At 49.4% G+C, this 26,689-nt stretch overlaps 9 protein-coding genes across 9 annotated transcripts; 4 read left to right on the plus strand and 5 right to left on the minus strand.

Annotated features, from left to right (window-relative positions):
* Positions 1-592: 592 nt before the first annotated feature.
* On the plus strand, positions 593-1,183 carry Asppvi_002115 (uncharacterized protein; the record flags this gene model as incomplete). The annotated part of the gene is made up of 3 exons (XM_043298108.1): positions 593-699; positions 746-1,033; positions 1,090-1,183. 3 exons carry the CDS (start codon positions 593-595, stop codon positions 1,181-1,183), a joined length of 489 nt encoding a protein of 162 aa, XP_043154043.1.
* A 245-nt stretch (positions 1,184-1,428) lies between these two features.
* On the minus strand, positions 1,429-3,477 carry Asppvi_002116 (ankyrin repeat domain-containing protein; the record flags this gene model as incomplete). The annotated part of the gene is made up of 4 exons (XM_043298109.1): positions 1,429-2,347; positions 2,401-2,486; positions 2,546-2,858; positions 3,068-3,477. The coding sequence occupies 4 exons, from the start codon at positions 3,475-3,477 to the stop codon at positions 1,429-1,431; spliced, it is 1,728 nt and encodes a 575-aa protein (XP_043154044.1).
* Positions 3,478-4,993: 1,516 nt separating this feature from the next.
* On the minus strand, positions 4,994-6,719 carry Asppvi_002117 (putative dioxygenase; the record flags this gene model as incomplete). Its single annotated transcript, XM_043298110.1, has 3 exons — positions 4,994-5,986; positions 6,048-6,614; positions 6,669-6,719. The coding sequence occupies 3 exons, from the start codon at positions 6,717-6,719 to the stop codon at positions 4,994-4,996; spliced, it is 1,611 nt and encodes a 536-aa protein (XP_043154045.1).
* A 1,590-nt stretch (positions 6,720-8,309) lies between these two features.
* Positions 8,310-9,682, plus strand: Asppvi_002118 (putative endo-arabinanase; the record flags this gene model as incomplete). Its single annotated transcript, XM_043298111.1, has 5 exons — positions 8,310-9,121; positions 9,170-9,357; positions 9,412-9,440; positions 9,491-9,546; positions 9,592-9,682. The coding sequence occupies 5 exons, from the start codon at positions 8,310-8,312 to the stop codon at positions 9,680-9,682; spliced, it is 1,176 nt and encodes a 391-aa protein (XP_043154046.1).
* A 3,880-nt stretch (positions 9,683-13,562) lies between these two features.
* On the plus strand, positions 13,563-15,679 carry Asppvi_002119 (putative MFS lactose permease; the record flags this gene model as incomplete). The annotated part of the gene is made up of 9 exons (XM_043298112.1): positions 13,563-13,703; positions 13,772-13,841; positions 13,900-13,947; positions 13,999-14,101; positions 14,161-14,402; positions 14,453-14,773; positions 14,826-15,083; positions 15,132-15,480; positions 15,532-15,679. 9 exons carry the CDS (start codon positions 13,563-13,565, stop codon positions 15,677-15,679), a joined length of 1,680 nt encoding a protein of 559 aa, XP_043154047.1.
* A 3,125-nt stretch (positions 15,680-18,804) lies between these two features.
* Asppvi_002120 (uncharacterized protein) lies at positions 18,805-20,145 on the plus strand (the record flags this gene model as incomplete). Its single annotated transcript, XM_043298113.1, has 3 exons — positions 18,805-19,263; positions 19,361-19,477; positions 19,693-20,145. 3 exons carry the CDS (start codon positions 18,805-18,807, stop codon positions 20,143-20,145), a joined length of 1,029 nt encoding a protein of 342 aa, XP_043154048.1.
* Positions 20,146-20,570: 425 nt separating this feature from the next.
* Positions 20,571-22,371, minus strand: Asppvi_002121 (uncharacterized protein; the record flags this gene model as incomplete). Its single annotated transcript, XM_043298114.1, has 4 exons — positions 20,571-20,617; positions 20,668-21,374; positions 21,432-21,849; positions 21,897-22,371. The coding sequence occupies 4 exons, from the start codon at positions 22,369-22,371 to the stop codon at positions 20,571-20,573; spliced, it is 1,647 nt and encodes a 548-aa protein (XP_043154049.1).
* A 453-nt stretch (positions 22,372-22,824) lies between these two features.
* Positions 22,825-23,604, minus strand: Asppvi_002122 (bZIP transcription factor; the record flags this gene model as incomplete). The annotated part of the gene is made up of 2 exons (XM_043298115.1): positions 22,825-23,220; positions 23,509-23,604. 2 exons carry the CDS (start codon positions 23,602-23,604, stop codon positions 22,825-22,827), a joined length of 492 nt encoding a protein of 163 aa, XP_043154050.1.
* A 988-nt stretch (positions 23,605-24,592) lies between these two features.
* Asppvi_002123 (uncharacterized protein) lies at positions 24,593-25,576 on the minus strand (the record flags this gene model as incomplete). The annotated part of the gene is made up of 2 exons (XM_043298116.1): positions 24,593-25,412; positions 25,479-25,576. The coding sequence occupies 2 exons, from the start codon at positions 25,574-25,576 to the stop codon at positions 24,593-24,595; spliced, it is 918 nt and encodes a 305-aa protein (XP_043154051.1).
* Positions 25,577-26,689: the final 1,113 nt, after the last annotated feature.

Genomic DNA, 26,689 nt, shown 5'->3' on the forward strand with positions numbered 1-26,689 from the left:
CACACTTTTTGTCTAGCAGTAAGACTGTTGCTGATGAGAGAGCACAAGAAATAGCAGGGGTAATGAGGAGATTATATACATCTTTCATATGGCAAAAGTGAATGTATAGATTAGATAGACAGCCCTATCTAGTGAATGGGATCTACCTGGTTACGGGAAGTTCCGATAGCGACATGATTTTAGTTGTTATTATAGAGCTAATAGCCTTCACTATACTTAACATGAAGACATTAAGGTGAATGGGGAACATTAGCTAATGCCTCAAGGCCATGATGCGCCGATTCAAGTCCAACCTATAATGATATAACGTGATGCACCAATATTTCTAAAAATAGTTTGATTAAGCTTTTTTATGAAACTGCATACATTATACTCTAGAATATCTAAGCTTATAAAGCTGTCAGAGCTTATCAGAAAATGATGGTTAAATAGCGGATCTCACGATGCTGCCAAGTTGTGTCGCCATTATGACATAACTCAGGCACCTCATCGAGGAATCTTGGATTGCCTCTATAACAACTCATCCCACAATCTCACTACTTGAACATCTCTTTTCGAATAGAATAAATATCGGTTAAAATATATACTTACCATGTCGTCGCGTCGAACCACTGATCCTCAGCGACCAGGCCGCCCCTCGATCCCCGTGGGAACATGGGTCCTTTATGGCTGCGGCGCAKGGCTGCTCGGCGTAGCAGCGTATGTCACCTCCCCCGAATTCTGAAATGAATCTAACCGAAGAAAGTATGACCGTCGGAGAGAAAATCGAACAATTCTTTACTGGACGGCCCAGCTCATATGTCCCCGGCCACACGCTAGAGCGACTACTGGCCTTGCCTGCCCGGCCGGACAACGAACGCTGGGGACTGAACATGGCCATGCATTACGGGCAGGGAGCAGTTGCGGCCGTCATTCGAGCATTTATGAGCATCAACGGTATTCGGGGACCGTTTGCCGACTTTATGTTCATCGGTGTGCGGTTGACGATTGATCAAACACTGGAGAATTGGACGGGAGTCGGCGCTCCTCCTTGGTTCGTATCCATGCGCATTGGCGTTCATTCTCGTACAATTACTGACGAATCTGTAGGACGTGGCCAGTCAATGAGCAGGTCATCGATATACTACACAAGGCTGTCTATGCTTTTGTGACGGGGTACTTGACAGACAAATGGCTGCAATGAGGTATTCAACTCGATCAAATTGCGTGTATTTGTACTAATGAAGGGCAACATTATATGAGTTCATATGGACGTATCTCCGAATTAATACCGTTGACTGGAACGCCTTGGATCTGTGCTGACAAGGCTCGTGAAGTTTTCCATGTCTACTCCAATAGTTCCATCTTAATGCATCATACAGTATCGTATTACATTAGGTGATTGAGGAGGAAGACCGCGCGGCCTAAGCACCATTCCTGCCCGAGTGATCATTCCACCCATGTGCCTGGCATAATTTCCTCCTCCCTTTCCATCATCTCCCAGAACTCACCCACCACCTCGTCCACCGGGTTATCGAACCATACATGCCAATCCTCCGGATTAGGACCGTAGCTCAAGGAGAACAGGTGAACCTCCAACCACTCTCCATATTCTTCCGATTGATTGTGGTAGAACGGATCCTTACGTAAAGACCACATAAAGACTTTGAAAGAAGAGTCAACGGCACCAGACTTCCAAAGTGCACTTTCCTTAGCTCCGTAAGCAGCTAGATCAACACCTGCCGCCTGCAGCTCGAGCGCCCAACGCTGGAGTATCTGGTGGAAATTATACCTTGCTCGCCTTATTCCGCCGAGGTGAACTGCGTAAAAATCGAAAGACATCATCAAGGGCGTGTGGGAATAGCCGTGCTGCGTTGATATCTGGCACAGATCTGCCCCGGCCTGGAGTGCCTCCCGGAGTATCTCACGCCAACCAGATATGTTGTCTTCCCTTGAATGTGCAATATCCACCGCCATGAGCGCCACGACTTTACACAGCAAGGTTGTTCCATCCTCGTCGGTTAGGTGATAGGCAGTAGAGTCAATGCTATCCCCTCCCATTGCGACACGAAGCATTTCTGGGCCGGGGCTCCCGAAATTCCAGGCCTCTAGGGACATCGCTCGTCTGAAACGAAGTTCAATAGGTAGCGAAGCGTAGTTAACGAACAAAGACTCCTGGATCAGTCTAAGGGCTCCAGGGGGTCCTTGAAACCAAACCCGTCCAACGAATGTACTCTCGGGCTTCTCAAGCAGCACATCTTCATTGTCCGTGAGAAGCAGGCGATAAAGATTGACAGTGCGGTCTAGGTCCTCCAGATTCTGCGGGTCAGCCATCCACCGATAGTAGGTGCTAAACTCCAAAGCGGTCCTGCATGTCTTCAGTAAGTTTCACTTTGCAGTGGTGGCACTTAGGCGACCTACTGTCCTATGCCATCCCTCACGGTAGGATCGGCACCATTCTGCAATAGGAACTTGCAAACTTCTAGTTGGCCACAGCCAACGGCCCACTGTCGACCTGATTAGATCAAATACAGATGTGAGGAGTAGTGCCTAATACTATACATACGTGGAGCAACGACCATCCATCCTCATCGCAGTCGAAGGGAGACGCAAGACGATTGTCAAACAGTCGTTGAATTTCTTCAATGTTGCCAGACTGACAGTGGTGAATGATTGCAGAGTTGTCCGGTATGACGTTGTATGACCGAATGCCGAAGTTCCAGCCTGAGTTGATTTCAGTGATGTTCAGATTCCAGAACTTGTCGACAAACAAAAGGGGTGTGCGGAACGAGAAGTTTCTATTCTTTCGGGTCCCACAGGCGTATGTGTGCTGAAGTTTTTTTGGCCGTCGAGGATTGCTGTCGCGGGTCGGCTTTGAGCTTTGGACTCATATTTCATGTCAACTTACTACTCCAGCTGCTGACAATCACTTGACGCTTGCATAATTGCTGTGTTCGTCGGAGCATTACTTGCAGAATTCTCTATCAAACGCAAATTTCGGACATGGGCACTATGATATAGATCACTCAGTATGCCAGAAGCGCGAAGCATCAGGACTTGCAAGGATACACAGAGCATATCTACTGACCTGAAGTAAGTTTGCTGAAGTAATATCAGTGTGTGCCTGATATTTTCGAGGCTGTCCCTCTGTTTCTGCAGTTTTTCCTTTTTCAAAAATAGCTTGAACTTTGCGAGTCTTTTATTTGCAACACGGTCCCGCTCGGTTTGTACCACAGCTGCAAATACGGTCAAGTCTGCCTGGAATCTCTGCAATCGGCGCTCTATCAATGGCACACTGAGCGCGTCGAGCATCTCTGGCGTCAGTGTCATCAGGATCTTTTGCACGATCTCAATATCATCAAGAAACTCCTCCAGGTCATCTGAAACTGTTCCCATAAAAGCCCGCAGAGCTCGCACACGGTTTATCGTTTGGATCGTCTGCTCCACCAATTGTAAAATGCTGATCGCACTCCCTACAACACCCAGGTTCTCAGCCATAGTGGTCTATCCTTATGGCCGACTGAAACTGTTTCACAGTAAGGTCGCAAGCTCGCGCATAGATCGAAGACTTCAAGTATACAACAGAGGAATGGTGATGTGAGGTTTAAGCGGACAGGTCTGAGAAATAATCTCAAGTATTAGTGAATGAGACTGGCAAGGCTGAGCTTGCCGGACTATGTGGCAGTGCAGTGCAGTACAGTGCATTCACAGGATGTGATTGAGCAAGGATCCTGGCGCCACTCAAAAACAGCATCAAGTGTCATGTATCAAACTTGTTCTGGTGCCTTTTAAAAAGCAAATAATAAATCTGATGTTGCTATCCTCTCCAGGATTACATCATTTAAGGTTCTGTCAGCATCAAGGATTGAGATGCCCATCCTCACCATCGTGATATTGATCAGCATATAGTACACTAGTTATGAACTTTGATTGGTGAGCCATATGTCAACAGGGCGCTGGAACACGTGACTTGTGATATGTAGGCGTATCCCCTGAATCGTCAATCAACATCGACTTCTTTCCTGACATTCGTCGTAATGCCTAAAACGAGACAGCTTCTTCGAAGAAAGATAACATACTCAGATGCCAAGGGCGAAGAATTGAATATTCTCCATCAGCTCGGATACTTCTCTGAGCAAACTAGATTCTTTGCTCAGCTTCATGACAAACGCGAATGGATGAAAGCTGCTGTTACTCACCATCTTGGCCTGGGATCATCCTCTGAATGCCATGTGGCAGACATGGAAAGTTGGCTTTATGGCAGCTTCAATGTCTGCGTCCCCATTACGATAGCCAGTTGGGACGAGCGCGTTCTTATGCGGTTTCCATTACCGTATCCGCGTCGGCGAGAGTTTCAGACCAGGCAATTGCGATGAGATAATCCGATGTGAAGCAGGATCCTATGCATGGCTTCAGGAGAACTATCCGGATGTGCCGATCCCAAAGTTATATGGTTTTGGTTTGTCCACCGGCGAGACGGTATGGATTGTAGCCAATGTATGTGACTTTTGTCGCTTATAGTTCAACTTTTAGTTTACTCGACTCGAATACCTGCCATTGTTTACTCGCTGGTTTCAGCTCTTGCGTCAGTATTTTCTACCCTGGCTGAAAAAACCTGTTCCTTCAAACTATGCCCCCGCCGTCAAAGCAAAGACCCTATAGTTCACAATGGCTATCTGTTGATTGAGTTTATCGAAGAGACTCGCGGATCTATGCTACTGGATCTTATATGTCTTTTCAGATTGCCTTTGTTAAGCCGAACCGTGTCAAGCATCGTCAACATGTGTCAGCGAATATACTCAGTGTCAAACAGGATCAGTCCACAGAGAGTACCCATCACGGAACATAAGGTTAAACGAGAACTGTCTACATGAGTTGCCCTGTCCGGAGAACCGTTAATAATTTCGATATGCTGGGCTTGAAATACTGAGACACCTCGTTTAACAGTTACGGCAAGCGACAATCTTCTTTAAGAAAATAAATAGCATTAATATATAACCCAGTTGCATAACACTCAAACCGCGGAATAATGACTTCCATGCAACCCAAAACTAATTGCGTGGTCGTGTTCAGCCCTGCCGACCTCGGTCAACGTCCTCGCATCAAGACAAACCAGGTAACTTGTCCCAGTCTCTCCGTCCAAGACCACACTAAGCAGATAACCCGCATCCTCCGCCTCGCCGGTGCCGTCGGGGATGAAAATCGGCTCAGAGGGCGTATGAGGCGTCGTTTCGCTACCCCAGTACTTTACTGTTTGCGTGTCCAGATCGACCTTGCCGATTGCATCGAAGAAGGAAGTGTGTCCTCGGTTGACGACGCAATAGTGATATCGCGCTCTTTTGGTTGCGAATCGCGGGTTGATCGTTGGGAGTTCACCGGATACAAATCCAAAGACTCGTTCCGCTGCGGCAACTGTTCTCATAGTAGACTCTATGGGTACTCGTGGTAGGCGATAGCGGACGGTCGTGGGTATTTCTGATCTTTTCACTGTGAAATTCGAAATCTTACCGTCGGTCGACAGCAAGTCTTGGTAGTAGGTTCGGTGCAGGGTATCCATGTTGGCGTACTGCACTACATCACAGATGATGTCCACGGTATTCTTGTCTCCCGGTTCTTGGAAAGCATTGATCGTGTGAAAGGCAAAAAAGGGCGGACTGACGAACTTGGCAACGACGCCTCGGTGGCCCTTGCGGTCGACCACGAACCATTGCGCCTGAGCAGTAGCATCGAATTTCATTGCGTCGAGCATGTTGCGCTCCCAGAGAACGGAGGCCCCGAGGCCTTTGAAGTAGGAGGGCCAGACGCAGAGGACGATGTAGTCTTCCGTCATGAAGAAGGAGTGGATATAGGCTGCCTTTGTTGAGAATGTGGCAATGACATCTGTTTTGGATGTATTGGCCGAAGTATGGTATATGCGAAAGGTGCCTCTAGGGCCTAGGTGCAGATTGTAATTGTATACATCTCCGGTTTTGGGGTCGAATTGCGGGTGCGCGCAGGTGAATGGTCCCTTTCTCAGCGATTAGTCCCAAACATGCCGTGGAAGAATCAGAGGGGGGCTGGAGTAGTACCTTCAGATCCGGGTGAAGCTCTTGTTGTGTGCTCGCAGCAATCGGCTCGAGGGTCTCCGGATTGGCGTGCGTGATTTGGTTTGCATCAGTCAGGCAGGTCAGCAACTTTAATTGCGAGGATGCCGGTACAGCAGGGCCATGTTTCAGCATGCCGGGCATGTTGGCGAACACGGTGACATTCGCATTGACCATCTGTGGATTAGACATGAATTCAGTCGGCTCAAAGACGGTTTTCATCTTGTGAAAGAACGACTCGCACGGGTCTCTCTTTTGGCCAAAGGTGACGGGCTTGAGATCTCCGGTGCGGCGTGCTTCTTCCATCAACGCGTCGACCTGGAATCGAGAGTTATAGAGCACGCGACAGTTGCCGTCGTCCGTGGGAATTATCTGGAATCGATGCAGCTGCGCAAAGCCGTCAAACCAGTGACTGCGTGCATACGACCCTGTTTTCGAGTCGACACGGTGGGTGCCGGGTCCATTGCGGTAAAATGTGCCTGCAAGGAGTGGTGGAAAGGTTCCAGTGACTCGCAATTCCACTGGCTCACGCTCCTCCCTGCCGATTGCAAGCTATGGGATGGTTAGAACTATGCCTTATCCGAGCTTTTACGCGGTTCTACCTACCAGAGCTTCAAGTGGATGGGTTTTAGAGTTGGTCGCTGTTATGGAGCCCATACTGCAGGTGAAATTCTGTTGATTTCTCTGAATATGTGAAGTTCTTCGCTATCAGTACTGCGATCATTTATAGTCATCAAATGAGATCAGGTGCACCCCGGAGCGGGATTCCCCCACAACCCGTCGGACAAATATGCTAGCACACGCGAGGCTCGGGTGTTCCGAGTTGACAGCTGGGTAGGCTTGACCATGGATGGAACAGGGGGCTTATCCAATGATTTCCGACGCTTGGGCCTTGAGATCGATTGAACCCTGCAAATCATCAGCTAGCTGGCGCATCTTTATTATCGCTTGGGCTTATTCTCTCCAAGTGAGTCAACGTCCAATTTATTCGTCTGCCTAAGCATCAGTCGATTTTATTGTTTTCATACATGCACATGCGTCTTTAGGCATCTATTGTAACCCTGGGACGAGCATCCAGACGGAAGAAAGGACAGATGATACCACCTAAGTAATGCTTGGATTTACGTCATCCAGTGGCCATCCAGCTTATTCCCGCTCGCAGCAACGGTAGGGCAACGCATCACATGCTTGAAGCCATGCTCGCAGCGGTTGATCTTTCCAAGAACAGGGACATGTACATCGTCCACTCGCGAAGGCTTAATTGGATGCGGTTCATCCGAGTGCGCTCAGTGCAAATGGTTGATACCCTAGCTGAGGATCGATCCAATTGACGTTCTCTGGTAGACATGCTACCTTCCGACAGTGTGAGCTGCCTGGGCAATATTCCACATATTTTGAGTCCTGAAAAACATCATTAACTGTCCCTACTATCGTCTGCGCCCGAAATTCTCCAACACTGTGTTGCACGAAAGTTGTCAAGGATGCGAGGAAGGCATTATCACAGGAAGCGCAAAGACTTTTTGAGTAGACCAATTCGAGAGACTTGCCGTCTTATTATCTCTTCGTTCTCAGAGGCGATCTCGTACAGTCTACCCGACGGCGCAGTTTGGGGCCAAGATAATGCCTTGAGTTCGAAAACTTCAAAATAACCCAATTCAGATTGTCTATCTTCCGTTGTGAAATATAGGGAACGGTGATTTCTGTGCCCAACCTCATCGATAAAATTGTTGCATATTAGCTTCGACTTGTGTATTGATTTCTGTGCCCTAAAAGTGGTGTGTCTACGTACCAGACAATTTCATGTTGCTTCTATCATTGAGTATATGCCCCAGAGTGGCTTTAATTGACGGATGCAAGTGTGCTATTAATAGCACGCTATAGAGCGCAAGGCATTTACTACTACAGATTTAAGTTCGTTGTGGGGCGATGCTAGGGTTGTTGTGGGGGCCGACAAGGCTGCTTGGACCCTGAAGCGGCTGTATTTGGCTCAATGAACAGAAAACTGCCACCAATGATCAACAGAGGGCTGTGAGCTTAGCACGGATCGGCAATGAACCATATCGTGACCAACGTGGTTGGTGTTGGATACCAAGTACCAACAGATGAGCCACAGCAGTGGAATCAGCCTTGAGCTGGAGGTAGCGGCTTATACGTAGAATTAAGATATACAATTGTATATAAATACTACCCTTGACATGGTATAAATCAGTAATTGCGTACACATCAAGCATTATTCTTACCATCACGATGATTCTACAACAACTACTTCTATCTCTAACGCTGCTCTCTCGGTCCCTCGCGGCCGTTATCCCGCGAAACGGCCAACGTATCATCAATCCAACCGCCAACGATATTAACAAGATCTTCACCTTCTCCAACGACTTCCCCGTGCCGAACAGCGGAAACCTGCAAGTCCACGACCCCAACATCATCGAGGAAAAGGACACCCTCTACCTATTCAAAGGAGGCATCCACATCCCCTACTGGAAGGCCTCGAGCATCTCGGGACCATGGACACAAGTCGGTACGGTATTGAGCAAAGCCAGCGTGATCAACAAACAGAACAACAATCGGCCTTGGGCACCAACCGTCACAAAATACAAAGGCACATTCTACTGCTTCTACGCCATCAGCCAGAGCGGCAGCCAGGATAGTGCCATCGGGTATGCGTCTACCTCCGACCTGGAAAAGGAGTGGACGGACCACGGCGCACTGATCAACACGGGTTCCGGGGAACGTTCGCAGATCGCGCCGTACAAGAACACGAATGCAATTGATCCTGCGTTTCAGGTTGATGAGAAGAGCGGACAGCCGTATCTCATCTACGGGAGCTACTGGGATGATATCTACAGTCTGCCGTTGCAGGTGGACAAGGACGGCAAGCTGTCCGTTAAGAATGAAAACAAACCGGATGCAACGCACCTGAGTTACATGCCTGGGAACTGGAGACCGCAAGAGGGAGCGTACATGTCGTATCATGCGCCGTACTATTATCTCTGGTTTAGTCAGGGGATCTGTTGCCAGATGGTTAATAAAGGGTTTCCGCTCAAGGGAGAGGAGTAAGTTACTCTTCGATTTTACTTACGGCAGTACTGACGATTAATCAGATATCGTATCCGAGTCGGTCGGTCAGAGAGCGTAACCGGTCCGTTTGTGGATAAATCAGGCAAGAAGCTTCTCGACGGGTATGGAGAGAAGATTTATGGGTCGAACAACGGCAACCTCTACGCGCCGGGTGGCGTGGGCGTGTTACCAGGCAATGGCCAGCGAGGGGATATCCTCTACCATCACTTTTGTGAGTTTCCATCCCCTGGCGAGAGACGAGCTTCAGTTGCTGACTGTCCGGTAGTCAACGGATCGATAGGGTTTAAGGAAAGCGTACGTATATTGTTGTTGATGATGCTTGAACTTGGCTGACATGTTTAAAGGATACTCAGCTGGGCTGGCATTATCTCGAGTACAAGGATGGATGGCCTGTCGTCAAGTGAGTCGCCCTCTTGTACTCAAAGAACTTAGCTGACTAGATCAGGACGCAGGATCCTCCGGTTAAGGTGCCCGAGCCGATTAAATTTGTTCTCCCTTCAGGCACGTATTTTGTTGAGACGGGTAAGAGCTCATAGACTGCGATCTTGTTCATTGGTCTTGAAGGTGGCGTTTTCCGGTCATGTTTTGGATATGTGATACTCCCCGGTGTTATGCATATAGATTTTGTTTGTCCTTCATATTTCAAGTCTTCAATTCATATGTAGTCTCGAACCATGAAGAGCTATAGCAGAATGACCGCTCAGATAATCTTCCATGCATTCATTCCAGACGCGTATCATTATGCTCCTACAACAAGATAAAGCTCTGCAACTGCTGCTATCTTCGGGGAGCAAGTGATAAGCAACCATGTAGAGATTCGAGTTTAGAATGCTTTTTAACGTCAATGCGAAAGTGATTGAAGCATGGACATTTACAACCTCCGGAGACCTCAAGCGTTTTTCTTCTCGTCTTTGTCCGCGAGGCTATTTTTCGTCCTGGAACCCGTAGCAGAACTGAGGGCAGTATGAGCCATTCGCTCAGTTCCTTGTCTTGGTCATGATCTAATATGCAGCAACGGCACTAGTTCTAAATCTCATGGGTAAAATCTCTGTACCGAGCAGAGGTAGCACAACTTGACCCATCGTATATCATCTACCTCATGACGAGGCAATTGAAGATTACGGAGTATGCAGTCAGGTAGGGCGTGCACCCCGTGTGCGACTTACAAGATGTGCTGTGCGTCCCCGACCTCGTAATATGGGACACTCCGCGAATGCCGTCTCACTTGAATCTCGGCTCCACTATACTCCAGTATCAGCGTCTACGGTAGCAGTACCCCGCCTATACTGATTCCGGCGCGGCTCCCACTAGAGCCGCATCACCTGGCTAGGCGTTCACTTCATAGCTATGCTTCCCCAGAAACCTATCGTCGTGTGAGGCGGAGGGCTCATTCACAAAGGTAGGCCGGGGAGATATGTGTACTTGACCTTCGTACGTACAAGTGGTTGCAAGGACAATGGGAGATAGTTTTGCTTCTGGGTTGGTCAGCGACGTTGTGGAAGAGGGGATGGTTCGTCGCGGAGGTGGTACCTGGTTATCTTACTGTCTGGAGAAGATAGCCGGAGAGGGGATAGGAGCCGCCGAGTACGGGACGGGAAGTCGAGAGAGGAGGCATCTGATGTCGTGGAAAGTAGCTAGCTGCAGCGAAGAAAGATCAGTGGGACATCCTCTGTAAGGATAAGGGGTTCATGACATCGAACTGGCCGCTTCAGCCTAACTGCCTCAGTTAGGGGGCAGAGGAATCCTCACCGAGATCCATTCTCGGGAGGACAGCATCAAAACTTCATCCCAACGGATCGAGAACTATGGAGGACTCCATCGACAGCAGTCTGATTACCCCGCATGAACCAAAACGGTTGGGTTAGCCATGCACGGGCGAGTTCATAGCTCCGAGGGAAATCCATGGGAAGCACATGGCATAACACACATTGGGAATATGATAGATAACAGCCATGCGCAAATTATCTGCCAGATTCAGTCAGTAACGACCGATCGAGATGCGCTTACGATGCACTGCACCCCAACTTGGCGTTCTGGAGCTGAGCTCGAGCTCCCCGTCGACAATTCAAGAAAAGAGGCTGAGCCACGCCGTCGGTGCCAGAACCATTGTAGACAGAGCGTATGTTAAATGAGTTCATTAAGTGCTCGGCATTCGCAACCAAACTGAAAATGGACGGGCCGAGTTACCGGAGCTAGGACAAATTGATGCTTGCTCCCATGCTGTGTTGGGGCTTTCACTAATGAACGGTCAGTTGCGGTCTTGTACAGGTCAGATTACAGTGCATATGCTATTGCATTGACCATTGGTCGCGTTTGGTGCTTCGATAAGGGTGCTGGTCGTGAGTTCAGACAAATTATCCCGTTCGTCGACCTTTTAGAAGTTGGCCACGATCTCCTCTTCACTGGCGAACACTGTTTGCTTGATATGGCAATCGGAATCTTGGCATCTCTGTTCACCAGTCAAGGAATCGACCGCACCCAGCCACATTGACCTCGACAAGGCTTACTCGTGCATTTMGGCGCTTAGAGGCCAATCGACCACGGCCGAATAGCACAGTGTTGGGCAGTCAACGAAGCTAGTCTGATGGTCAATGGAAACATTTTTTGAGCTTGGATAAGCGAGATGACCCGTTAGGGAACGGGACTGAAGATAATTTGTCGGTAGTTATTGCTGTTTCGGGAAAAAGAGGTCAGTTGTGCAAGCAAGATCTGTTCGTTTCCAGCTTTCTGAGACCAAATGCAGCTTAGGAACTGTAAAGCATTAATAGTATCGTATGCAGTATGTAATTGATTTGCAGAATGACCATCTTGTGAGTTGAACCTGGTTATGCGCCACTGCTGACGACCTCGGCTAGCTGCCAGGCGCGAATCAGTCGAACGTCAGTGGAGGCTTCGTCATGACTGATTATCCCTATGGTCATCTATTAACGAGACCATTCCTGATCCAGAGTGGGGATAATGTCAGACGATTATTAAATCATATGCGTGGCGGATCCAGTATCTGGCGCTTGATAATGACTAGGGTGGTCGGTTGTAGATTACTGGTATATTTCCTTATCGATTACCTACCTTAGGTACTGATGGGTATCTCCACTCTTACCGCAGGATAACGTCAAACTCAGACTCGGGACAGTTAAGCGTCGGGTAGAGGCAGATTCCGAGGTATCCATCATTCTCTCTGTCAAGAATCCGGCAGATTAGTCTTAACCAAAGCTAGTCTTCCCCGTAAACCCTGAGAGTTGATCCACAAGTCGTCTCTGCTGAGCGAGAACTCGTGCCAAGGGGTCCCGTTACTGCTAGAGCGCCTTGGCTCGGAGMCTAGCCGTTTGGGGAGCGGAGGGCGACGCAGCCGACCGAATGAGGAATAATAGCAGCAACAGCTGGTATGGTTGCTATTGGTGGCATATTGTGATTTACGGCTATTTCATCCTTTTTGCCTTTCTTTTGAAATGAAGGAGCTGCAGCCAGTGGGCCCGTGCTTCAGTCAGGGAGGGCAAATTTTGAATCCAACAAGGATGCTTTTTCACCCAATCGAGTGGACCTTGGAGACTTGACAGTGTATACAGACAGTACTATGTTGGGGATGAGTCCAGTCATGCTTCACTGCCAGCTGATCTCGTGCTTGTTGGATCGTTCCCAGGGTCCAGAATTGTGTTACTCGCGTGGTTTTACAATTCATCCCTCTGATTGGTGCAACCAGATCTCAGCCTTCGCTTAGTGGCAAGATATTCCGGATGAGCCAATCAGATGCTGTATTTTATCGTAATGGAATGCGACACGGAGCGGACTCCGCATCGAGCCTTGACCTATTCAGTCTAGCGGCCTCCTTTCCCCTTGCAGCCCTCATTCGCAGTGGACTTCGGCTAGCCCAGACCAACTACTGAGACTTTGAGACTATGAGAATCCCTTAGCTCTGCTGAGGGAGTGGCACGATTGACTTTCAATGTCATCCACTTCTTACCATTTGTGGACTGGGGCCCTTTCCCCTTCCCCACCAGCTGAATTGCATTTCCGACGTTGGGCTCTGGAGTCTGGGGTCATCCCCAGTTTGACACGCAGGGAACCCGGGAAGGCGGGCATCTCTCCCGAACAAAAACGACTAGTCTCCAGATTTCGGTCAGTTTGACTCGCTTTTTCATGGCTTTCCAAAGTCTCTGCCTCTTGTTTTAGAGGACAGAGCCATCGTGTGTTCCATCTCTCGTGCCAACCACAGCGTCGGTAACAAGCATCGGGCGTGGTCAATGTGCGTGACACCCCCGGTCGAAAAGGTCAAACCAGGAGGATTATAAGAACCTCATGCTGTCCCACCCATCCTAGTTATTCACGGATCCTTTTTCGTCTCTCGTATTGATCCCTCCATCCGAAACATCAATCTGGTCGACTCAATCCTATTCTCAGAGGATAACCACCGACAGTATGTCGTCGACCGATGAGAAGCACGGCATCTCAGTAGAGCATGGCTCGCCCGGCTCCGACACCGGGACCAAGCCTGCCGTGCCTGTTGGTCATGGCGAGGCGGCCAAGCTCAAGGGTGCGAAGACGAGGAAGGTTTACAATGTTGGTTACCTCAGCAGTCGGCCACCAACACCATCTTGAACAACAGAGTTGACGAAAGAGTCGAATAGGCCGAGTTGTATGCCGCCGTCAATGAAACTCCTATTCCCCGATGGAGCAAGGAGTCGATTCACTTGTACTGTGCGTCTGGAATACACTGCCGCTGGAATTGATAGTTGACAACGCTGACAACTGCTAGTCTGCATCTTCGTCTCCTTCTGCTGCGCTTGCGCCAACGGTTATGATGGTGTGTGACTTGGCAACTTTTGTGATGAGCAAAACCCTAATTCGAGGATAGGTTCGCTCATGGGAGCGGTTCTCGCCATGAAACACTATCAGAATACCTTCCACACCGGTCTGGACGGTCCTAAGGTCTCCCTAGTGACGTCCCTCTACACCCTGTAAGTCTTCTTATGTACAGACTGTTTGAGAGGCTCCATCTCATGTATTCTATTCGCAGTGGTTCCATCGCCGCGACGCCTTTTAGTGCCGTTATTTCCGACAGGCTCGGTCGTCGTAAGTGTATGTTCGTGGGTTCCTGGATCATTATCGTCGGTTCCATCATTATCGCGACCTCCAACCATCTCCCGCAGTTCTACGTCGGTCGCCTGGTTCTTGGTTTCGGTATCCAGGTCATGATCGTGTCTGCTCCCGCTTACGCTGTTGAGATTTCTCCTCCCCACTGGCGTGGACGTGCTGTTGGTGAGTCGCCTTGGAACTGCTGAAATCTTATCAATTGCTTAACCGAGTAGGTTTCTACAATTGCGGCTGGTTCGGTGGTTCCATCCCGGCTGCGGCCATTACCTACGGCTGCAACTTCGTCGACAGCGACTACTCGTGGCGTATTCCCTTCATCTTGCAATGCTTTGCCTGCATCATCGTCATCTGCTCCATCTGGTTCATTCCCGAGTCACCTCGTTGGCAGATAGCCCACGGCCAGGAAGCGTCGGCCATCGATTTCCTGACCAAGTACCATGGTAATGGCAACCGCAATGCCCGCCTGGTCCTCCTGGAGATCGAGGAGATGAGAGAGGGTATTCGTTTGGATGGTATCGACAAGAGATGGTGGGATTGTAAGTGCTTCCATCCACCAACACCTAGTGCTGGAACTGATCGATCGGTTAGACCGCCCATTCTTCTTCACCCACAGCGGTCGCTGGCGTTTCCTCCAGGTCATGATGATCTCCGTCTTTGGTCAGTGGTCCGGTAACGGTCTGGGTTACTTCAACGCCACTATCTACAACACCCTGGGTTACACCTCCAGCTCCATGCAGCTGCTCATGAACTTGATCAACTCTATCGTTTCCGCCATCGGCGCTCTGACCGCCGTGTCCCTTACCGATCGCATGCCCCGTCGAAAGGTTCTGATCTGGGGTACTTTTGGTACGTTCTCTCCCCGCTTCAACTGCTGAGTCGCCACTGACTCTTTAGCTTGTGCCATCACAATGGCCATCAACGCCGGTATCTCCGAGCCCCTGATCACGCAGACCGCCACCGGCAACATCAACAAAACCTACGGCCAGGCCGCCGTCGCCTTCTACTACCTCTTCAACATCGTCTTCTCCTTCACCTATACCCCCCTGCAGGGTGTCATTCCCGCCGAGGCCCTCGAAACTACCACTCGTGCCAAGGGTCTCGCCCTGTCCGGTTTCATGGTCAGCTGCATCAGTTTCGTCAGCCAGTTCGCCAGTCCCATCGGTCTGCAGAATATCTCCACCCACTACTTTTGGATTTTCGTCGGATGGGACTTGTTCGAGTCTCTCTGCTGGTATCTGTTTGGGTATGTCCTTCCTTTGCCGTAAAGCCGTAAAAGCTAGTCTGACCGGAATAGTGTCGAATCGCAGGGCCGAACGCTCGAGGAACTCGAGTGGGTCTACCAGCAGCCCAAGCCCGTCAAGGCCTCGCTCCAGGTCGACAAGGTTGTTGTCCAGCCCGATGGACATGTCATCGAGAAGATCGCCGACGCGGACGAGGCTTAATTGTCGCTTGGGCATATCTCTGGCAAATAAAGGTGACTGTGCCTATAGCCTATTAATGAAACAGTCCGACTAGTTCTCGTCTGATGATTTCATGACACGGTCACTGATGGTGATGTATATTATGATCGTGGATCCTTGAATATATACGTTTAATTTGGACTTAGGCCTGTCCGCCTTTGCATTTACTCAGTGAACTATGAATTACATAGTGCAGTGTCCGCAAGAAGACGCATTTGGGTGCTCACTGAGCCCGTAGAAGTACAAATCTGCCCAACGACAGTTTAATTCGCTCCTTATGTAGATAGCAAGGCTCAGTGAATGCATACGTCAAAATGCAAGATAGGTCTTGCTGTTTATGTGTTCCTCGATCACGTCATGGATTATAGCAGCCCCCGCCCCGGCCTGAGACATGTCATACTTCCCGAAAGGGAAGGCGAGCACTGCTCCGTACACAGCGGCCAGCATCACCCTCCAAGGTCTCGTTTTTCTCATCTCCAAACATTCACAATCACTCCCATCTTCATTCACCACAAGGGCTTTGACCAAGGAACCACCTGTTTCTATTCACTGGTGTCAGATTCCAGTCTCCTTTCTCAAAAAGATATAAAGGGGGTCTTCCCACCGAGCTTCCTGCCTGCTCCCTCGAAACCCATTCTTCTCTTCTTCTCTTTCGTTTTCTAACTGTTATCCTAACATTTCTACGACACTCGCTTTTTATTGTTTTTATACAATTTTACACAAATTCTTATTTTCAACATGCCTGCACTTGTAGAGTACAAGTATGTTTGGATCGTCCCGGTCCTCTTCTTGGCCTGATTCGTTTGCAAGGCTGCTGGGAGGTCTTGAACCGACTGAGACCTTGTGTCAGGGATTGGCAGCACCCCGTGCTCAAATGGGAAGCTCCCACGGTGATCAAGTAAGGAATCCTTTCTACTCTGGATGCGGAAGCATATGTTGACAACTTCAATGGCTGCAGGTGTAGGTTCGACGATTTTGTTAGCCTACAAGTACCGCCTTGTGGTTTCTAATGCTCGGAATTTATTCGGTTGTCACAATTGCTTTGCTCTTTCTCGGTATTGCTAGTGCAGCCTGGATAACAATAAGGTACGTATTCTAGTAGTAGCATAAATTGATCGCCTTGTTAACTTATCCTCTCAACTGCCAGGCTCCGTGGAAAGCCCATTCCAAAAATGAACGTCACATTTCCCAACATAAAGGCCGACGTCGGTTTCAGCGGAGGTTGGGTAGCGTTTTGGCTTTTTGCCTGCGTTTTCACAGTGACCATCGGATCAGACACCACTGCAGCATCCTTAGGCTCGATTACAACGTGAGCGAGTTGCTTGTCATTAAAGTGATGCCTGGTTGGGACATCCGCCGTATGGCGCCATCACCATCACAACAAAAAAGTATACTACACAATTCCTTGGGAGTGGGCGCAATATCAGGACGAATTCTACAGGTCATTCCATCGTTTGGCACGCCGGGGTGTACCGATCTGCAGTGTCTTTTGTCTTTCTCGTTTCCGCGCCTTGGCGCCAAAGCACGTAGGCCGGATGGGTAGGAGGGTGCGCTTGCTTCGTGTATATATAATAGGATAATCAAAGTCTTGTTTTCCCACACCTTGTTTCGCAAAGCTCTTCTCTCGGGCCCAAAGCCCGGCGGGATGGTTCACGCCGACCCTAAAAAGAAGTGCTACCTGAGACACTCTGCGGAAATGGAGGATTCCATTTGTTCTTCTCTGCACGTCTGCTTTCTTGAGTTATGCTTCCAGTCCTGATTCCAGCATCTCACGTTTCCGTCTGCTTGATTTTAACTTCCATGTTCATTGTTTAGTCTCTTTACTCTGTGCAACTTGCATTCCCTTCCTTGCTTCAGAGATAGGTCCCGATAACAAGACAATGTATCATCTGGCCGTACACCTCCCAGCCATATTTATAAAATTGTAAATCATGCCGTAGCTTTTGTAGAATGCCATGATAGATTTCATTAGTTTCCTGGTTCGAAACGCCAATGAAGGCTAGGTACAAGAGTGGTAGTTCACAGCACTCGCAAGGAATTCAAGAGAGCGACCTCTCATTCGTCGCAGATGTGATCAAGAGTACCTTAGGTAGTTTACCGACGTCTCGTCCAGGTTAGACAGTACTAGATGCTGGTTTCCGAATAAGCTCCGCGCGCTTGCCACGGACTTCATGACACAGATAGGGCCGCTAGGACAATTTGAAACGGTAATGGGGAAGCACACGCAACTGGAAGATAGGATCTCCCCGTCCAGATGAACTTTATGATAGAGGGTAGTCCAGTATACAGCAGTCCGGTCATGGGTAGACCCTACAGTGCGGTGTCGGGACCAGATACACGTATGCGAGAAAAGGTCCACGCATCTTCCTCTTATGTATGTCTTTCCTTGGTTCACACGATCTTGCTCTTGATTTCGGTTGCTCCACAGGGCATTCGGAGTTTCTAGGCTTGGTGAGTAGGACGTCGGCACACGGACAACCGCCCCGGCATAGCAATGTACTACGTACTTTACTATAACGAGGCTAATGTAGTGATATTTGTGACATCACCATCGCCAACCTCCTATGCCCATGGATTTCTCAAACAGTTACTGCCTGGTTCTTATTATAGTGGTACCGGCCCCTGCCCTGGCTGCAGGTGTGTGCGTGCCTTCGGGTAACCTCTGCCCTCCTCCTCCAACGACGACGACGACGACAAAAATGAAGACAACGGGGACGACGGCAATGAGAAGGAAGGAGGACAAAAGGGCAATTGTGATTACGTATTTGGCCATGTGGGCTTTAAATTGGCATACTGTATTCTAAGTCGTCCATCCAATGAAATGATGGCGCATGCACTCTGGTGCGTCGTAAGAGTCTTAGTTATATTCTGTAAAGTATATAACAAGAATCTAATAACTGTCCAACCAAGCGATTGCCGATACATATGACTCGGGTAAGCCATCTTGAGTCTGGATGTCGGATTCCGAAAAGGAATGGTCTCAAGAATGAGATGCACGACTCATACTGACCTCATACTATGGACAGAACACCAAACAGCTGCCAAATCCTGTCCGTAACTTTCCTCCAACAATCACCTCACTGTAGGAAAGCTGCACACGAAGAAAGATGTTTTTGTTTCGCAAGAACAAGAAGGACGCGGAGGAGGAAACGCCCAAGTGCGAACGGAAATTCAAATCGGCCCACAAACGATGGAAGAACGACTGGTGCTGGGACGAGCCAAAAACGCGAGGAACGAAGCAGCGGATCAACGTCCAGAACAACCAGGTCAACCCCTTTCTGGAGCAAGAGGCACGCGGTTTCGCTATCCTCCAGCGGCGGCATCGTTTGATGCAATTACTGGGAGACGAGGAGGATCCAGCTGTCACGGAGAAGTGTCCCCCTGGTTATATCACCCAGACGCAGCGAGAGCTCTTCCAAAAGGCCGTCCAGGACCTCATGGTCGACTACTGGAAGAATGCAGCCGCATTGCGAAAGATGCAGGAGTCGTGGAAACGTGAATATGAATTGGACAAGCTGCAGCTGCTCCGTGCACATAAAGACCGCCATGGCCGGCTTTATGCCTGGGTATGGGACCAGGAGAAATGCGCGGATCTCGGAGGCTGCTGTGGGCAGACGTGCGGCTGCTGCAGGAAACCTCTACTGACATACCTGCGTCCTTCAGGCGATCAAGAAGAAGTCCACGGCGTCTATGGACATTGTACCGAGGAGTGTGCCTGTTGTATCAGGAGTGGTCGTCGTCGACCTCCCCATCCGCACCTTCCTCCAGCACCTGATGAGGGTGTGTTTTGAGGTTATTGGGGAGTGCCTTCCTCTACCTAGCTTAAGCTTGCGTTGAACAGAATATGTAGCTTCGTGTCGCTGTCGAGTTATTGTCTTCTTCTCTTTTGTTTTCTAAGTGTTATCGTAACATTTTATACACTCGCTTTTTTTTAACAATTTTATATTCAATTTTTTATCTTCATTTATAGTATGCCGGCACTGATTGAGTACCAGTATGCTTGGATCGTCCCGGTGCTCTTCCTAGCCTGGTTCGTCTGCAAGGCTCTTGGGAGGGTCTTCGACCAGGTTGCTGACGAGGTCGGCAGCCGGTTGAGACCCTTAGTCAGGGATTGGCAGCCCCCGGTGTTCAAGTGGACGCCGCCTGCAGTGGTGAAGTCGCTTGGGAACTGGGTGCTGTCAATCCTCCTATGGCCGGGATTCTCGTGCAGTAGGCCCACCCCCGGCGATGAAGAAAGTCAAACCGCAGATAGCGGTGACGGGGGCCGTGGCGAGCCTGCACCTCCCGGCCAGACAACTTCGACCCCAGGAGCCCCGCGGACGAGCCAGCCCGACACTGGAGGGGGAGTCGGCGATCTGAATGGAGTAGTCAACGCGGCCGGGATCGTGGGCAGCGCTGCCGGCGACGATCCCTCCAGTGGTCAAACTAGTGAAGAGGCCGGGACGTGATCCGTCCACTCCTTTTTTTTCATTTTTATACAAAATTGCCAGTCGTTTGCTTGTTTTGTTTTTTAGTTTTGTATTTTTTATTTTTGTATTTTTTATTTTAGATAGATTTTAGATAGCTTTTTTTAGATAGTTTTTTCGTTTTTTGTTGTTTCTTTTTTTTTGTTTGGGGGGGGCCATGGTGGCCGGTGTTCTTCTTTTGGGGGGGCTTCGAGCCCCCGGGTGGGTAGGCGGGCAAAAGAAGAAAACAAAATAAGACAAAAAGCGATGATACGGTATCTGACTTCGTCTGTTGATGCGTTGTCTCATGATCACTTTCGTCTGACGTTGTTTTCAGCAGGAACCCAAAGCTACGCACGACGGTGATGCTGTCCATGCGGTTATCCTGCAACGCTTGCGAGCAAACGAGTGCCTCTCTTCTCAAAGCATTATAACACGAGGACCTGGAATGTCGGTTTTGGGGCGATGTACGGGTCTGGCATAACGTCAGCCGCATGCTCGGATCAAGGTCATAGAAGCACTTACAACTCTCCATCAGAAGCACCTCGTTCCACAGATTCTCTGCGCCTCTCTCGCCCGGCTGATCGGTATAGAAGAACCCACCTAGCGTTTCCCTCGCTTTCTCCCATTCGACCAAATCCAGACGACGCGCCGTCTCCGTTAACCGGCTGACGAACCAGGGGTGACATTTATAGCCCTGCGACGCCATCCCTCCGATGAACAGGATCCAGAAGAGGAGATCCGGCGCGGTGGACTGGGCATGTCCGTATGCCGGTATCAGACTCCGCCTCAGAGCCTCGACCATGAACTGCATGAACGGAAAGGCCTGAAAATGCCAGATCCGCAGGTTCAGGTAGATCAGCAGGGACAAGCGTAGTGGCTCCTGCAACAGAGTTGTACCCGTCTTATACACGGTCGATAGGAGCTGGTGCTCAAACACCAAGAAGAGGTCGTTGTCCGTCGGCAGGACGATCGAGGGCTGCTGCTGCGCGGTCTCGAAGTAGATGATTAGGCGCCGCAGAACCTGGACGAAAGTCTTCAAGGTGTCGTCGAAGGGTGGGTACCACGGTGCGGCGAAGAAGCGGCTCCCCAGTTTCTCGAGGGATGTGGAGACGTGAAGGTGTTCCGTTGAGCGAAAGAGGGTTGATTCCTGGAGAATCTCGCTGCGCCAGCGAGCGGACAAGCGAAACGTGGGACGGGAGTTTTGGAGGGCTGCGCTTTTGACATCGCACCTGCACAGGTTTTGTCACTACCGTCTCTTTGACTCAGGGAATTGGAACTGGACTTACTGGTAGATTTTGGAGAGGGTCATGTGGTCCAGCGCGTCGAGGCCGCCAAGGAGATGGATGAGTCGCTTTAGACCTTTCATGTGTGCGTGCACAGCCTCAAAGTTGGCATCCACAGCCTCGATGGCCACCAGCGAGGCTACGATGAGGGTAGTGGACTCTGCGACGGCTTTTGCGGGATCTTGCAAGATATCATTCAGCGTTTTGAGGGTGTTCCCGCGGAGACGGAGAGAGTCTTTGATTGATTTCTCGATGGCTGTGGAGGCGACTCCGTTGTTGGATTCGAGGGTTGCGTGGTGGCCCGCCGTGAGGAAGAGGAGCGCTTGGAGCAGAGCCGGCTGGGAGATTGCTCGCTGCCACCACCAAATGCTCATGCGGGTGGAGTCAAGGGGATAACAGGAGGCGATGGTGTGGATCCGGACTAGACTCGTCAGCGTGTCTACTCATTGAACCGTGAACAGCTCATACAGTGATGAAAATACAGATTCATCGAGTCGGACATTTGCACGGCCGACGCGGAAAAGGGATCCACAAAACCCTGGCTCAGATACGCTTTCAGAGACCACATCTGCGACATTTTTGCAACCTGATTAAAAGTGCCCTGCCGACGGTCTGACTGGAAGTCTTCATTCTCTTCTGCGAGGGAATCCCAAGGATATGCTGGCGAGAAATTCGAGGTTCCGCCGTGGACAAGACATGGGGATGTTTTCGATGGCTTCGAAGGTTTCAGCCTCTCAATCGAGGCTTGTTTTTTCTTCCGGTGATAGTTTCGCAGGAGGAATGCCTGCTTTTGTCTGTTAACTGAGCGATTCTGCGGCTTGTCAGCCTGCGAGTCGATGAACAGAAAGGTGGGCTTGGAGTTGCCACGGAGCCTGGGTGAGGCCTCGATTCCTGGGGATGAACTGGACGAGGATGATGGTTTTGATGAAACTGCGGACGACATGGTGATCGTGTTATGACTGAACAGAGCTCGCCGATGAATTCAGGGCCGACGCTCCCATCACGTATCTTTTGTATGACTACGTGATCGAGTGCCTTCCATCCCAACCATAAAAGGGACGAATTTCCCGTTTCGGGTTAGCAGACGAAACATGTTGATGTACTGCTCAAGCCACAATCGCGTAGTAACCCAATCAGCCCTCCCTTTCGGGTCGGGAAGGACGGGCCGCCGATAAAAACAGCCAACCAGACGGTGTAAATTCAGTTGTCAGCATTAGATACACAGTTAGTAATGGCAGAAGTCGCGATGTGGCAGCAACTGGTCGAGTCGGACATATATCCCATCCAATTCCCTTCAACAAGCCATTTCCGATTATGTAGCCAAGAAAAAGAGATAGGGATATCATCATTATACGTGAAAAAGTGAAACAAGCCAGACCATAGACGGGATGGACAACTAACTAAGACTGGAGGAATTCTCCCTATCATCGGTGAAATCATCCAGACGCCGCCAGAAGTCCTCCAATTTCCCTGACCTTTCAGCCGAGGAACAAAGCGATGGGGGCGGTGAAGTCTCATCCACAAGAACAGACGAGGAGCGGGAACCTTTTGGCCGGTGCAAAATAGTGGAGATAACCTCCCATTGCTGGCGGAGGGTCTTGACCTCTGATCGTAGAGCGTCATTCTCTTTGAGCAAGCGGCAGACCTCGTCCGTCCGCTTGGTGTACTGATCCAGCAAAGTCTGGCATTTGATTTGGAGATCCTCGGCTTTCTGCTCGAGGGTTTTCTGCTTCTGGTCTTTGCGCTCGCGGAAGCGGCGCTGGGCCTCTCGGTTCTGCATGCGCCGTCGGACCTAGGATGGAGTCAGGTTAGCGCTAGAGATAGTGCACAACGTGGGGGCTGGAAGTGTAAAAATACATTTTTTGTTAGGCAATCGTGCTGCAGGAGGTCGGCCATTTGTGGATCCAGACTATGCCCTTCGTGCTCACTGTGCTGAGTACTGGAGTCCGGAGGTGTGGTTGGAAGAGTCAGTCCCCGTGGCATACAAGTTTCATCGATGGCTTGGTGGACGCCATATTCATCCTGTGTGTCCACATTAGCGTAAGAATTGGGATGGCCAATGATTTATTAGCATACTTACCAGTGCGTAGACCAACTCCAACGGCGTGGTGGTGCCATCGCCGATCGACATGTAGGGGGCTGGAAAATGGAGGCTTTGCTGAGGACGATGGGCCATCTTGAAGTGGTTTCAACGAGAGAAGGGAGTTAGTCTGGGGGATTGGAATCATTGTCGAAGGAGATCTCAGGACTCTTATATGTTGACGAAAAGTCGATCGACTTTTCAGTGAAATAGGTCTACATGGTAACCATATCGAAGCTTGAGGGCCATGGACCAAACAGACCAGACTGAGGCATGCCCCGAAACGGTTAGTCGGTGGCATCTCTGAAGCCGTTCATTTTAGACAGTCCATCGGAAATGCAGTGAGAAAAAACCAACGAATGAGATATGGACTTTTGGGACAGGGTATCACTAGGATCAGATTATCCTCTAGTGCCCCTCAAATTCCGTCCCATCCTGCCGAACCAATTGGACAATGCTTGATATCACAAATCTGACATCCGCCGGAGAAACAGACGGTAAAGAAAGATATGTCCATAAAAAAACTAGTCACATGGTACGATCTGATAACGTCAATCACAAGGAGTCTCGCAGGAAATTAAACCAATAACAATCTACCGAGTGTCTCCGTGATTACACTCCCCCGATGCTGTCTCTTATTATTATGTGTTTAAGTCTCTGCCTGGCTTATTCTGCGTATACGTGTCGCTAGTATCTATTGTTTGCTTGCTAGAACTTGGTAGGAATAGACGGTAATATTGCGCCTTTGTTCATTGTCTTATGAGGAGTTTGGCAGTTTATCAAAGTACATAAATCAATTTAGCAAAGCACTTGTCGATTGTTGATCTCGACGGTGTCGGCTTCATAGTGGCCCGGCTATCCATTAGGTTATTTCGATACAGGGTGACAAGGGTAGAAAGCGAATATAAACACGTAGAAGATAAACTGCAGTTTCAACAAGAGATGACCGATAATTGCTAATCCAAGAACAACCTTGATAACTGAGCCAGACCATGTACGGAAGAAATGATGGACAACATGGGAGCAATGTCGCTAGTCGTACTATAATTCAAACTCATGCCACATTATATGAAATGTGGGATGTCTATTTGTAAAATCGATTCACTCGGGTTTCCACGAATGTCACCTTCTTGGGCCGAGACCGACAGTGCAGCCTGTCCCAATTGATCGGCCGAGGTATTCTGGATTCCCAACTCGTCATGTAGACAGATTTCAAGATAGAGGCCCTGGGACGACTTATGTTCATTTGCTTTTTTCCACTCGCTAAGGAATGTGAGGATGCTGCAGCTGTTAAACTAGAAGCCCCCGGGATCCGGATACGGCCGGAAAACTTACGCCTCTTCTTTTGATGCCTTGAGCGCCTCGAACGGCTGGTGTCATGTCTAGAGCTCTCAGTTGTCGATGATGTAGGATTTGTGACTTCGCTGTCGGTCTCAAATTTTGGATAGTGATAGTGGTAGTAGTGGGAGAAGAAGTAGTAGTAGTAGTAGACTATAGAGGGATCTGTCGCAGGCGGAGGCTCTGGGACGTCGTTGCAGTCCTGACAGGCACTCGCATATGGACTCGAACGGCTCGTCCCAGACTCATAGTTCTCAGTTGTCAAGAGCGGAGGATTTGTGACTTCACTATCAGTCTGGCCGTAATTTGGATAGTGGTAGTTGTAGTAGTAGTAGTAGTAGTGGTAGTAGTAGTCGATTATACAGGGATCTGTCACCGGTGGAGGCTTCGGGACGCCGTTGTATTTCTGACAGGCATTCGGATATGGACTCGAATGGCTCGTGCCAGACTCAAAGCTCTCAGTTTTCAAGGTCGAGGGATTTGTGACTTCGCGGTCGGGCTGGCAGGGATTTCGATAGTGACAGTCTGGATATTGACACGTGCATTTCCCAGGGGCGACTTTCTTCCTACAAAGACGAGTTACTCATCACGGTAATCCATATTCAATATAATTCTCGTGAACTTTTACATACCTTGGTTCGGCTAGGATGATATACATCAGTCCAAATAGCAAGGATAGGGTGGATAGCTCTATAATAGCCCGGGGTGTGTAGAGAGCGAGGTCCTCCATCGTGACTTTAATATGAATGCCACAACGCTCAGATGAGTCCGTTTACACTTGGGAGTGCTTGGAGACCTCTACTGGTACAACGGAGGAGAACAGCGACAAAAAAAGGTTAGAGTTGTAGATAGACTTGATACTCGCAAGAGAGTAGACGTCTGGATTGATTGAGGGTTGATATGTCTGGGAAAAGGTACACAAAGTCGGCATATGTTGTGTGTGGTCAACGACAAATCATGACGTATTTTGCTGTCCTCTTACCACATTATCATGGCATTCTCTAAAGCTACGGAGTAATTTAACATCTTGTAAATATGGCTGGGATGTATACGGCCAGGTGGCACATTGTTATGCTATCGGGAGCTATCTCGGAAGCAAGTAAGAGAATGCAATTTGCATGATGTAGACAGAATAAAGTGAACATGGAGATGTGATGAATTGCAGTTGTCCGCAAGAGAGGAACCATAGTCAGCAATGCCAAAAGCAATCACAAGGGACGATGCTACATTCCCTTGTGCAAGAAGAAGTCAAGACCTTTGCTGACAGTTTGTGGAAGTAATGATGGAAAAGCACAGGAGCAATTTTGCTAGTCATTATAATTCATATTCGAGCCAAGCCACAAGGAACAGTGTGGCCTCTATTGTGAGATTTCGTCAGGAATCAGTCGTGTTTCTCCGAATCTCACCGTCTTGGCTTGAGACCGACGGTGCAGGCCATACTGGTTGATCGGCTGAGGTATTCTGGATGACGAAACTGATTTTGAGATAGAGGAACCCGACGAAGGTGCAGGTGTCAAGTTAGACGCCGTAAGGCCCGCAGGGGTGGGTGTACAGCTGGAAAGCGCATGGATCTTCTTCTGATGCCTGGAACAACTTGAATGGCTTGTGTCAAGTCTATAGCTTTCAGCTTCTGAGAATGGAGGATTTGTGACTTTGCTGTGGGTCTGGCGGCCATTTGGATAGTAGTAGTTGCAGCAGTAGTTGCAGTAGTTGTAGTAGCGGTGGTAGTCGTAGTAGTCGTAGTAGTCGTAGTAGTTGTAGTAGTTGTAGTAGTTGTAGTAGTTGTAGTAGTTGTAGTAGTTGTAGTAGTTGTAGTAGTTGTAGTAGTTGTAGTAGTTGTAGT

This window comes from Aspergillus pseudoviridinutans (assembly GCF_018340605.1).
Source record: "Aspergillus pseudoviridinutans IFM 55266 DNA, scaffold_2, whole genome shotgun sequence".
NCBI classification, from domain to species: Eukaryota; Fungi; Ascomycota; class Eurotiomycetes; order Eurotiales; family Aspergillaceae; genus Aspergillus; species Aspergillus pseudoviridinutans.